Genomic DNA, 13,741 nt, shown 5'->3' with positions numbered 1-13,741 from the left:
AAGATTATATAAGATAATGGAAGAAAGTCGAAGACAGCAGGCAGAGTGTAAAACTAAATCACATGTTAATTAGACTACAGCACTGGATCAAGATGTCATGCAGAACAGCTGATCCTACATTCTTACTTGTATTTAGTAATGGCAAGATAGCATGATAAGCTATTATGAAGGTATATTTGGAGGACTCATAATAAAATACCAACGATTAATAATGGCCAAGACAATTTTAGCATATTGAACTTATTCATATATAATGTGGCTTTATGTATTCAGATGCCGGGCTGCTGAAATCTGCCTGTCAGATAGACATAGCATAGCATTCATGCATTTTGTCACTGCATGACCTATGCCATTTTGCTGTCATCATTTTACTTCTTTAACTGGAGAAGTTTTAAGTTTAAATTTATGTTGCGTTTAGCATTAAGGAAGACAAATGTGTCTTGCGTTGCTGAGATTCTAATACTACCCATTTTAATTTTCTGTTAAAAAGGAAAAATGAGCACCCAAATAGGCTAGAATTTTTGGAATCATGTCATTGAAAAGTGACTTTCACCATGATAGCATTTTAGTGGTCAGAGAATTTTTTGAGACTGTTATCTCTGCAAATAATAATAATCCTAAGATAGTTGTAATGCAATACACATTAGCTGTGCATTGTGTTAGATCCTGAGCTCACAAAATGACGACCCTTTGTTGAAGATGTACAGGTTCAACCCTGTGATCAGTTTGGAGTCACACAGGTGTAATTTTGATAAATATTGTGAAGGAAAAGCATTGCAATGAAAACAGTATTTTGTTGATTGATTAGTAAGGTAGTTGAGAAATATCTTTGAGGGGGAGACAGTTTGCTGGATTTGAAAAGATAAGTAGAAGCAGTAGTTCAGAAGACAAGGGAAAGCAGGAGATACAAAGGAGGAAAAATACACACACACACACATACACACACACACACACATACACACATGCACACAGAGTCCATGGCTATTTTATGCTTTGGGTATAGGCCAACATTGTTTTTATTATTTTGTTGTTCATGTCATTCTAACTTTGTTCATTGAGAGTTCTTACAATTAACTCGTCTCTTTTTGACATATATCTATAATTGTGGAGCTTTTCCATTTATTTCTTCTTTTTTCTTAGAAGCATATTCCCACATTCTGTCACTACACTATGATTCAAATTCATCTTGTATATTTCCTGCTTTGCTCCTATGATAAGCCTTTTACCACTGAGGCTGTAAGTTGGGTAGAATTTACATCTTTCTATACAATATCAACTTTTAATAGCATTGAACTTTCTTTCTTTTTTTTTTTTTTTGGTCCGGTTGTGGGGCCTGAACTCTGGGCCTGGGCGCTGTCCCTCAGCTCTTCAGCTCAAGGCTAGCACTCTACCACGTGAGCCACAGCGCCACTTCTGGCTTTTTTCTTTTTGCTTATGTGGTGCTGAGGAATTGAACCCAGGGCCTCATGTATGCCAAACAAGTGCTCTACCACTGAGACACCTTCCCAGCCCTAGCATTGAACTTTCTATTCTTTTGTTAGATTGTCTTTTTCTTAGTGTTTTCTATGAAAGCCACACTCTCAGCCCTGTATGTTAGGATATATTTGTTGACTTATCTTCTAGCTCACTGATATTTTTTCTTGGACAGCCATCATACATATTATTTCTATTATGATGTTTTAAATATCTAGTGTTTGATTCTCATTTTCTCTTAGAATTTGTATCTTTCTGCTTCTATTTCACACCTGTTCTTGTGTATTGTCTACTTCTTTATTAGAACCCTTGACATCTTAATTAAAGTTGTTTCCCTTTCTTTCTACTCCATATCCAATTCATCAGTGAGTCTTGTTCATTTTACTGTCAAAATATATCCCAAACTTAGATCATCTTCATTTTCTTCCTGTCCCCTTCATATGAACTCCTGTTATCTGTTACATCATCCAGTGCAATGACTTCTAACTTGCTGATTTAGAATAAATGAACTATTCTTTTTTTTAAAATTTTTTTTGGGTCCGGTCGTGGGGCCTAAACTCTGGACCTGGGCGCTGTCCCTTAGCTCTTCAGCTCAAGGTTAGCGCTCTACCACTTGAACCACAGCACCACTTCTGGCTTTTTTCTTTTTGCTTATGTGGTGCTGAGGAACTCAGGGCCTCATGCATGCAAGGCAAGCGCTCTACCACTGAGCCACCTTCCCAGCCAAACGAACTATTCTTTGGTGCTCCCAGATTTAAAACTAAATCTGCTCAGGCTCAGGTGACTCACCTGCAATCCTAGTTATTTAGAGGCTGAGCTGTAACATGGTTTGAAGCCAGCCTGGGCAGGAAAGTCCTAGAAACTCTTATCTCCAATTAATTACCCAAGAGCCAGAAGCAGAGACGTAGCTTACGTGATAGAGCACCAGCTTAAGAAAAAACGAACAGGCTCTGAGTTCAACTCCTAGTATCAACACAAGACAAATAAAAACATACAAAAAGCCCTCAAATCAAAAACCCATATCAAGCCAACACACACACACACACACACACACACACACACACACACACGCTAAGTCCTATTCTGTCAATCATGTGCTTCAAAACTAGGCTTATTTTTGGCTCTGGGGATCAAGACCAAGGCCTTGCAGCTGCTAGACAAGCATACTACCACTGAGCGGGATGGAGCTCCAGCCTTCAAAGAGCAGCTCCCCCTCCTTTTCAGAATGCTGTGAGTCTTCTCTCCATGGCTCAGCCTGGGATGGGCCTCTCTCTCGTGTGTGGTCTTCTTTGCTTAGACCTTATGACTGTTACTGCCTTGACCTTTGGCACTTCCCAGGACCCTTCAGGGCAATTCCTTCCCTGACAGTTGGTGTTGAGTCCTCCTTCCACCTGCAGAGTTGTCTGTCCTTCCTGTCTTTGCTCTGTCTCCCCTTCCTGACAGAAGTACTTTCTGGTGCAAGGTCCTCCCGTTCCCGTTCCAATGTCTTTATCTCCACATGTCTTTATGCCTGATTTGATCTATGTGTTTAATATCTATCTTCCTCACAAAAATATGTGTTACAAGGGTACAGACTTTGTGTTTATATTTCAGAGCAGTGTCTGGTTATTAATGATTTTTCCCCATAAGAGTAATAAATAAAACTAAAATTGAATGAATATAAACTGGTAGATGAGCATGAACACATTTAAGTGATCTATAATCCCCCTTAAAACTTTCGAGATTCATTTCATCATTCTCAAGAGTTGTGCCATCTTAGGAATACCATAGCAAAGACTCCAAGAGCTGATGTTGGTAGGAGAGAAATATCAATTTTAGCGCATCTTTTGCAAAACTTTTAAATCTATCTTAATACATTTGATATTCATACACTAAGGATCTATTGCTAAGCAAATAAATTATGTGAATAAACCCATCAGTGAAAAGAGGAGGAACTAATTTGTAAAAGCATTTCTAGACTAAGATACTCACTCTGGAACCCTAGTACGGACTATGATAGCTGATGTCTGTAGGAATTCTGGAACAAGATTGTGCCCCGGGTGCATCACTAGAAAAACCGGCTGCCAGGAACCCCTGGGCTTCAAGTCCAAGCACAGCACACAGAAGCAAACCTGTATTCTGTGGGCTAACACAGCTGGAAAGTGTATAGACAGCCCTCAGCTGTGGTTGCTGAGAGAGCATGGCATGGATTTTAACTGGTTATTCTCAACCCAATCATGCTAACAATTATAATTGACCACCTCAAGTAGATTGAAATGAACCAGATAAATTGATTGTTCCTTGATCTGGCACTCAGAGGGAGTCATAAAATAATCTATAATTACATGATTTAAAAATATGCTATAACCTAATGGATTATATTTTATAGTATAATCTGCATTTGTATTGTTGGATGGAGGATTTGCAATCAATAGTACTGTATGAGGGCTTGGACCAGACATAACCTTTTAGTATGTCTTTGGGCATGACAGCTCCTCTTAGCTTCTTGCTTCTCTGTAAACTGGTGGACAACAGCCAAACTTACCTTGTACAGTTTATCTTGGCTATGTAGAATGAAGAGCACATTAGTATTGATGCAGGAGTTTTATTAGTTGCAGACTTTATTAATTCTTAACTAATCAGTACTTCTGTTTCCTTCAACATGCTGAATTAAAAAAGCTTTTAGTGTGTTTCTTTATCTGGCTTTTTAGTACCTCGCGAGCAATGTAAAATTATTGAGAAACAAAAGAAAAGTAATTATGCAAATGTTTGAACTACTTCATACATTGAGGTAGCTGGAGGAAACTGGAAAAATAATGTTACTGATGTGATGCTAGATTTTTTTTTGCAGAGGCATAGATTTTAAGAGGAAACAAAGGATCGTTTCAATAAAAGAAAATTTAAAAAAACTTGAATGCATTAGGAGCCAATAATTCTGTGAAGTCTATGGCTAGTGAGTATTCCAAAAGCATTATTAATTTTTTCCTGACAGTCCATGGTCAAAGGAAAGAATGCGAAGACTGATAAAAGAAATGTCTAAACAAACTCTAAAATAATTAGAAGTCTTTCAATATGGCTCAGACATTTGCATTTTTAAGACAGATTGGTTTGTTTTCTGGTTGCGACACAGGTGTTTAAGCCGTTGCTATCCTCAGCTCCTTTGCCATAGCCGGAACTGAACCTCAAGTTCAGCATCTTCACTGACTCTCTTAGGACCTGGCGGCCTTTGTAGGGATTCTGTAGAGGCTGCCTTCCCTGGAAGTGCCCAGGCCATCTTTCCTTTCCTTTTTCGCTCTCATCCCCAGAGCTTGTGTTTATTTGCTTAGCAAATTCCCTTAGGTTCACACCTCTTAGGGTAGATTACCATCATACAAATCCACACCACACAGAGGTTTGACACTTGGCCCCTGTAAATCCTGACAATAATGTGATTAGGAAATTACAGTTGTTTTGCCTGGAGGAGATACCACTCAAACCATTTCACACTCGCAGTGGACTGGACAGATCCAAGAAGATTGGGTTTCTCCATTCCTGTGTCTCAATCCCCTATGTAAAACCCATGGATCTAAATTTGCTAATCTTAAAGTGCTAAAAGAAGGAGAGATTTGCTTTCCTGAAGTGTTTTCTAACCAGTGATGCAGCTAGAGAGGGGTAATAGCAAGCAGAACTGTCCTGCCCAATGCGTACTGCCTTCATGGTACTGTTGAATACACTGCTTAATTATTCTGAAGATGATGGGTAATGTGCTCTACGACAACCCAGCACATGCAGCATGTACAGCACTGGCCGCCAGCAAGTATTTCCTTACAAATAAACTTTTTGATTCTTAAAAACCTCCTTGTTTAGTATTTGCATTATCTGTGCTTATGCTTTATAAAATGATAACTTAGTCTTATTCCCTGATGAAAATGCATTGTACTCAAGAACCTACATACTGAATTGAAACTCCTTTGTACAACTATTTAAAGAAGAAAAATTAAATTAAAACATTTTAAAAAGAGATGGGGAAGCTGGGCACTGGTGGCTCATGCCGGTAATCCTAGCTACTCAGGAGGCTGAGATCTGAGGATCCTGGTTCAAAGCCAGCCTGGGCAGGAAAGTCCGTGAAACTCTTATCTCCAGTAAACCACCAGAAAACTGGAAGTGGCGCTGTGGCTCAAGCAGTAGAGCGCTTGCCTTGAGCTGAAGAGCACAGGGACAGCGCCAAGCCCAGAGTTCAAGCCTCATGACCGACCCCCCCCCCCCAAAAAAAAAGAGATGGGGAAAAGTAGGGGGGAATTCTGCAGATAATTCTGGAAAATGTCTTGGGAGCCAGCCAAGAGTGAGATTTCTGTTTTATCTTTGGATCTCAGTTACCCATGCCGCTCTGACTACCCGCTTGGTGATCTGAATTCCCCACCAGACACAGCCTGGAGTCAGGATCTGACCTTTGCGGTTCTCTGGTCCTTGGGGAAGACAGAACAGAAATAAACAACAGAAATAAAAGCTGAATAAACTTTTAACCTTCCATTTCATTCATTAGATTTTTTCAAACTACATAAAACAAAGGAATGTATATGTATATATCACCATTATTGCGGAAAATTACTATTTATAAGTAGAATAGGAATTTCTTCCTTCTCTTCTTCCATAACCTAGAATACTGTCACAGGCAAATGACCTCATAATATGTATAATTTTGTACATTTCATAGGGATTTTGACATTTGAAAAATAGTACATTTGGGGAAAGTTGGGAAGAGTATTATTTGTTTGTGTTCATGGAATCCCCTTTCCCATGTTTGGCTAACAGTTTTTCATCCAATAAACTCTTCTGATCTTTCCCACTGGATTTTATTTGTCCTCCTCTGAGCCCTGGGGTCAACGCAACTCAACAACCTGAATTGCATTGTTTTAAAACCTCCAGTGGGTATGGTGGTTCAAATAACTGCTTTAGCTGATACTAGGACTTCTAATTTCCTACAAGAAGGAAAATTTCATCATCTGACAAAGAAGTCCATATGAAGTCATCATGGAACCTATTCCTGAGTGTTCTTTCAATGCTGTCCCATAGCCCCGTTACTGTTCTATGTATTCATTCTTTTCCTTGTTTCTCCTCTGTGTATCTTCATATACTCTAAGCAGGCTGTCTACTTTTATTGTTTTGCTCCTGGCCTATAGTCATTGCTATTCCCTAAGTCTAGCCATTCCATCAGTCTTTAGTTGGTGTGTAGCCACTGTTTGTCACTGAAGGCTGTCCCAAACTCTTGTCATAAACATGTCCTAGTGTTGCTTAAGGATGGATGGGGACATCCCTAACAAGGGTGGTCTTCTTCTCAAGCCTCCTTATGAAACTAGTGTAGGCCTCGTTGCTGCATCCAAAGCCAGTGGTCAGGTAGCATGTCCCCAGTATGGAAGATCTGCCATCCTCTTCCTCCCTCAATGGACAGCAGCTCTCTCCGTGTTGTGCTGTCTGAGGAATGGGCTTGGTAGTCCCCAGTTGCCTCAGAGCTAATTCATGCCAGTATGCCACACTCCACTGAGCTGTATAGCACAGGCAGGACTGAAGCATGAGATGGTTTGTCTTCACCCTCTAAGACCACTGCAGCTGGTTGGAGGTGATGCAGCCTGAAATATACTTCTGTGCTATTGGGGCCTTAGGTTTTCATTTTGTGCACGGGTAGGTCTACAGGCTTTTTATGTTGGCAATGGGCTCATGGTAGGATTGTGGTATTCTGCCCACAGCTAGATTTCCCTGTAATGCATCTGGTACTAAGGTTCAAATGTAGGGCCTGTACTTGCTCTCCTGTCTTTTGCTCAAGCAAAAGGTATCTTCACGCTGTTTCTCTCTGAGGGGAAGCACAGGTAATGTGGGCAACTTTCCCTTCTTGCATTCTTTGAAAAAGCTATTAGGCCAAAATCAGTTTCTGTGATCTCTCCTGGTTTCTTTTGCTTTTGTGAAAGTACTCTCCTGTGTGAACACTTGTTCACATCAGTGTACAATTGAGACTGTCAGTGGCAGGTCTTAGTCCATCATCTTGCTTATCCCTTCATTATTAAAAATACTAGTGTGCTATTAAATGAATATGCATGGAAATATAAAGAATATTGGAAGCAATCTTAGACCATATTTCAAGAATCACTAGTTATTATATTTTTATATCATATGTTACATATATACACATGCACACGCATACACACACATGGTACAGGCATGTCAGACAAGAGACTTGAATTTGTTGACAGCATTTTCACAATGAAAATTGACAAATACTACAAATCAATCCCTTTTTCTTGCAGAGAACCCAGTTATTGAATTAGTTTCTACCAATATTTATTTATTTTTTCAATAATAGGTGTTAGCTGGGCACCAGTGGCTCATACATTTTTTTTATTTTTTATTTTTTTATTGTGAAAATACTGTACAGAGGGATTACAATTATATGGGCAAGATGATGAGTACATTTCTTATCAAGCATTGTAGCTTCCTCCTTTGTTTCCCTTTCCCATCCTTTCCCATCCTCCCCCCACCCCACCAAAGTTGTAAAGTTCGTTTTCGACATAACAACTTGTACATCTCATTGTTGCAATGGGTCCACCTGTATCCCTATTTAAATTATTTGTTTTTTCCCTTCCCCTCCACAAATTATAACAACATCAAATACAGTGAAAGTAGGGGTTATACTGTGGGGGAGGGACATACAAAGCAACAAAGAAATATCTTATAAATGTGTTAGAAACAATCCCATGAGAGACAAAACATTTGAATACATATCTTAGGGTTCATTTCCCTAACACCAACTTATCTGACCTTTTCTGCTTGACTCAGACATATACTAATTATTGCAAATAAGGGAAACCATGGGACCTATGTTTCTTTGGGCCTGGCTTACTTCACTTAATATAATTTTTTCCAAGTCTTTCCATTTCCTAACAAATAGGGCAATGTCATTCTTTCTAATGGAGGCATAGAATTCCATTGTTTATATATACCACATTTTCTTGATCCATTCATCTACTGAGGGGCATCTGGGTTGGTTCCATATCTTAGCTATGGTAAATAATGATGCAATAAACATACTTGTGCTGGTAGCTTTAGTGTGGTCTTGTTTGTGAACATTTGGGTAAATGCCCAAAAGTGGGATTGCTGGGTCATATGGAAGCTCTATGTGAAGTCTTTTGAGGAACCTCCATACTGCTTTCCAAAGTGGTTGAACAAGTTTACACTCCCACCAACAATGCAGTAAGGTTCCCTTCTGTCCACATTCCCTCCAGCATTAGTTGTTATTAGAGTTCTTGATTATAGCCATTTTAACTGGGGTGAGGTGGTATCTCAATGTTGTTTTGATTTGCATTTCTTTTATGGCTAGGAAGGTTGAGCACTTCTTCATGTGTCTATTGGCCATCCTTTTTTCCTCTTCAGAGAAGTTTCTCTTTAAGACTTTAGACCACTTATTTATTGGGCAGTTGTTTCTTTGAGGGTTTGTTGTTGGGGGATTTAATTTTTTGAGTTCCATGTATATTTTAGATATGAGACCCTTGTCCGTTGTATGGCTAATGAAGATCTTCTCCAAATCCGTGGGCTTTGTATTACTCTTGCTAGCTATGTCCTTTGCCATGCAGAAGCTCTGCAATTTCATGCCATCCCATTTGTCCAACCTTTCTTTGATTTGTTGTGTTTCTGGGTCTCTATTAAGAAAATTTCGGCCTGTGCCAAGGAGACCTAGGGTTTCTCCTCTTCCATCCTGTAATGTTCAGAGTGTCTGCTTTGACTCCGAGGTCTTTGATCCATTTGGAGTTGATTCTTGTGCACGGTGATATATAAGGATCTAGCTTTAGTTTTTTTTTATAGGTGATTAACCAATTTTGCTAGCACCATTTACTGAAGAGGCTGTCTTTCTTCCATTCTATTTTTTTTAGCTCCCTTATTGAAGATTAGATGGCTATAGGTGTGTGGGTTCATTTCTGGGTTTTCAATTCTATTCCATTGGTCCTGAGGTCTGTTCTTGTGCCAGTACCAAGCTGTTTTGATTACTATGACTTTGTAGTAGAGTTTGAAATTTGGTATTGATATTCCTCCAGCACTGTTCTTTCTGTTGAGGATCCTTTTTGCTATTCGGGGTCTTTTATTGTTCCATATGAATTTTTGGATTGCCTCTTCTATTTCTTTGAAGAATGAGGTTGGAATATTGATAGATATCGCATTGAATTTGTAGATCAGTGGCTCATGCTACTAGCTACTTACAAGTCTGAGATCTTCAAGATTTGGAGCCAGCCTGGTGAGAAAAGTCCATGAGACTCTCATCTCCAGTTAACTAGCAAAACACCCCAAGTAGGGCAGTATCTCAAGTGGTAGAGCACTGGCCTGGAGCATTAAAAAAAATCTCAAGACCAGTGCCCAGGCCCTGAATTCAAACCCCAGGACCAGTGTTAGCTCTGAAGGTAGTTTTTGTATGAAAGGGCACAAGAATCTGAAAATTGACTAATGAGTTGTCCCCCCTGCATTTTCAGGCATTCGGAAAGACAGAAGAGGAGGGAGAATGTTGAAACACAAGCGCCAGAGAGATGACGTGGAGGGCAGGAATGAAGTGGGGCCCTCGGGAGACATGAGAGCTGCCAACCTGTGGCCCAGCCCCCTGGTGATTAAGCACACGAAGAAGAACAGCCCAGCCTTGTCCCTGACAGCCGATCAGATGGTCAGTGCCTTGTTGGAGGCTGAGCCCCCCATCATCTATTCTGAGTACGATCCTTCTAGACCCTTCAGTGAAGCTTCCATGATGGGCTTGTTGACCAACCTGGCGGACAGGGAGCTGGTTCACATGATCAACTGGGCAAAGAGAGTGCCAGGTAAGGAAACCAAGTTCCACTTGTAGGAGTCAATAGCTTTTCAAGAACTGGCTGTCATGTCTTGGAGAAATATCGGAGGAAGATGAAATCATGTTTGATTATTTAATTTGTACTGAGGTGACAACCAGATTTTATTTTTCAGGGTTCATAGGCTATATTTCTCTTGGAATTTAAGGAAAAGAATACTTTTCCAAATCCAGACTTGACATAACTTCTTTGGAACTCATTTGCTGAAAAGATTTGGAGGGACACTAGATGATACAGGTTTTATGCCTCCTATGTAACAATATCAAAGGTGGTTAGTGATCTATGTAGGTTTTTAATACTGAAGATCCTTGTTAAAAACATTTCTATTTACCAATACTTATTTTTCTGAAAAAATTGTCTTTTTAAATATTTTTTGAACAAAAGGGAGAATAGCAAAGTTTATTTACTGGCTGCCAATTATTTATCCAACATACTTTATACATATTTTAGGACAAAAGGAAACCCAATGGGGTAGTAGAAAAGTCCAGGGATTGAAATGCTGAGTTAGCCCTTTCATTGATTCTCTCAGAAGTGGTATTTCTGTCATTCTTAGAGAAAAAAATCTAGTTAGTATGTAAGTGACATTCTTCTGAGCTCCCAACATATCCATTATCCGATATCCAGAAGCTTATTCTGATCAAATGTATCATAGATTTACATAGTTTTTCTCATCAGTTCCCTTCACTAGAATCGATGTAGGATTTATGTATAACATAGGGATGTTTTTCTTTATGTAACCAAACAAATATAGAGTCTTCTATTTGTGTTTCTGAGGGCATCATTGGGATGTTAGAAGTTGAGTAATGATCTGGCCTTAGATAACTTTAAGTGTGTTTACATATATCAACACATAAACATGTGGTCATTTGAATAAGGAGCTGGCACTACCATGATCCAAACTTGTGACAGTCTAGGTGCCTTGCGTAATGGAGATTGAATTACTTGGAAACACTGGATCTATTACAATCTAGATGTTTAAGGTCCCACCAACTGACAAACAAAAAGTCTTGGGTATTTGGCTATCTTTGAAATTATAAGCTTTGTTTTTGCGTTTATATATCTTATCATTCTGATGTGGCATAGACCCCCCCCCATTACACAAAAATTGGAATCTGAATGACATAGGCCTATAAGGATTTTTCCCCTGATATTTGTATCTATTGTACCTTGTTTTTGTAAACAAATGCATGGCCATATCCTCGACAATTAATTCTTGGATGCTGTTGAGCTTTGTTCTATAAACATGTCTTTTCCCTTATGAATTTCTGGCGCTAGAGCACTCAGCACACACCCAGGTGTGTGTTTGTGTGTGCATTTGTTTGGTGTGTGATGTTGCACAGGGGATTGAACCTAGAGCCTTGCACATGTTAGGCAAGTCCTCTACCACTGGGCTTCCCTCTTAACCCACAAGTAAATATTTTTCATATTTATCAGTAGCTTGTCTAGCTACATGAATTTAAAAAGCACTTGAAACAACTAGAATGCAGTTCAAAAGGAGATGAAGGATTTATAGCAATATTCTTTTGAATTTGGAAATAAAACAGGGACAGACCTCAATGGAGGAAAATAGTATGTCTATGTAGGGTTATTCCATTGTACAACTCAAAACTAAAGATGGTAATGAGATACATCATGAAACTATTTTCAGCCATCTTTATGTTGATTTAAAGGATTCTAAAATCCTTGGAATAAAGAAAGGATTATGAAGGCAAAATGCAAATATGAAGCCACATGTTATAGAGTGACATTTTGGTTTGCAACAGAACACATATACAGAAGAGCACCTATAGATTTAATTCACCGATGATGGTGGAGTCATAGTTGTATGTGAAATTATATACTCCAGGATGTATACAAAATGACAAAATCGCTGATGAGTTATTTCTCAGATTGGTCTCCTATCGATAATATTCTCCATGTTCCATGACTCCATGTATGTGTGTATGTGTGTTTGTCTACCTGTCATTTGTCTTTCTTGCCACCAGAATAAAAAAAAATGATCTCTGAATTGGAAAGGATAAAAAAATGAGGGATGGAAAAGTTCTTCAGGAAAACCTCTGAAAATGAAAACCACATTTTGAATAGACTTTGTATATCCAAATATCATCTGTCATGTAAAGCAATAGCTCACACTAATAAATATAGAATATAGAAATGTTACATTTATGTGTCAATAGTTTAAGAGTAGTAATCTTTTTTTTGGTAGTCCTAGGGCTTAAACTCAGAGCCTGGGGGCTGTCCCTGGGTGCCCAAGGCTAACATTCTACCTTCTGACCCACAACTCCATTTGTGGCTTTTTGGTGGTTAATTAAAGATAAGAGTCTCACAGACTTTCCTGCCTTGGCTGGCTTCACACTCTGATGCCCAAATCTCAGCCTCCTGGCCCACTGGAGCCTAGCTAGCAGTATTTTTTTTAAATAATAGGATATTGTTAGAATTCTCGAGTGTTGGTAATTTAGAGGTTGAACTTTTCTTTGTTTTAACATCTGGCCATTTTCCAAAACTTGTATGTCTCTTTACTAAAGATGAAGATACAAACAGACTTAAAATACATCATATAAGTATGACAGTCAGATGCCAATCTATAGAATACTTATATTTAGATCTGGTTAAAGATGGTATCAAAGAATTACTTTTTCCCTTTGCAATCTCAAAAAGTAAAGCAATAACAAAATGGATAAAGCCCATATTTCCAGCTTTGACAACACATGCTATATTCCTGCATTTAGATGTCTAGCTAAGGATGTTTTTCTCTTTATTTTTTTTGCCCCTAATTTGCAAGTTTTTGTAGGCATTTTGTTGTCTGTTCATGGGTAGAGATTTACTTTATTTTTTTGTTCTTGGTTTTTTTTTTTTGCCAGTCCTGGGATTTGAACTCAAGGCCTTGGCATTGTTCCTGAGCTTCTTTTGCTCAAGACTAGCAGGGTAGACATTTACTTTGTATTATTGAATCTTAATTTACTATTAACCTTCACATACTGAAACTAGTCAACCATTGGATCATCATTTAGCTACAAGTAAAAAGAGAAAAAAACATTACTGCAAAGATGTTATATTTTTAGTACTTGTTTCACACTGAGTTGTATCATTGAATGATTGGTTCATAGATTCAGTGATAATGAAAGATGTATGATTTTTTTTTTTTTTACCAGAAGCTTGAAAAGTACCACCTCAGCTGTCACCTTGATTTAGGAAAAAAATCAAGCCTTTTCGAAACTCACTAAAATCATACCTCAAAAGCAATTTCAGCCAGACGCTGGTGGCTCACACCTATAATCCTAGCTACTCAGGAGGCTGAGGTTTGAGGATCGCAGTTCAAAGCAGGCCCAGACAGGAATGTCTGAGATTCTTATCTCCAATAAACCACTAGAAAACTGGAAGTGTTGCTATGGCTCAAGAGGTAGAGCACTTGCCTTGAGCTGAAGAGCGCAGGGACA

At 38.8% G+C, this 13,741-nt stretch overlaps 1 protein-coding gene across 3 annotated transcripts in view; it reads left to right on the top strand.

The window, feature by feature from the left end:
- Esr1 (estrogen receptor 1) overlaps window positions 1-13,741 on the top strand; it is a 325,828-nt gene that overhangs the window by 184,816 nt on the left and 127,271 nt on the right. For all 3 annotated transcript variants that reach the window (XM_070010912.1, XM_070010911.1, XM_070010913.1), the window contains exon 5: window positions 9,942-10,277. In XM_070010912.1, the coding sequence (XP_069867013.1) occupies window positions 9,942-10,277 (336 nt within the window). The remainder of the gene's footprint in view (window positions 1-9,941; window positions 10,278-13,741) is intronic.

This window comes from Dipodomys merriami, unplaced genomic scaffold, assembly GCF_024711535.1.
Source record: "Dipodomys merriami isolate MVZ:Mamm:240054 unplaced genomic scaffold, mDipMer1.0.p SCAF_8, whole genome shotgun sequence".
NCBI classification, from domain to species: domain Eukaryota; kingdom Metazoa; phylum Chordata; class Mammalia; order Rodentia; family Heteromyidae; genus Dipodomys; species Dipodomys merriami.
The sequence above is the reverse complement of the archived record's forward strand: the minus strand, read 5'-3'. Positions and strand labels throughout refer to the sequence as shown.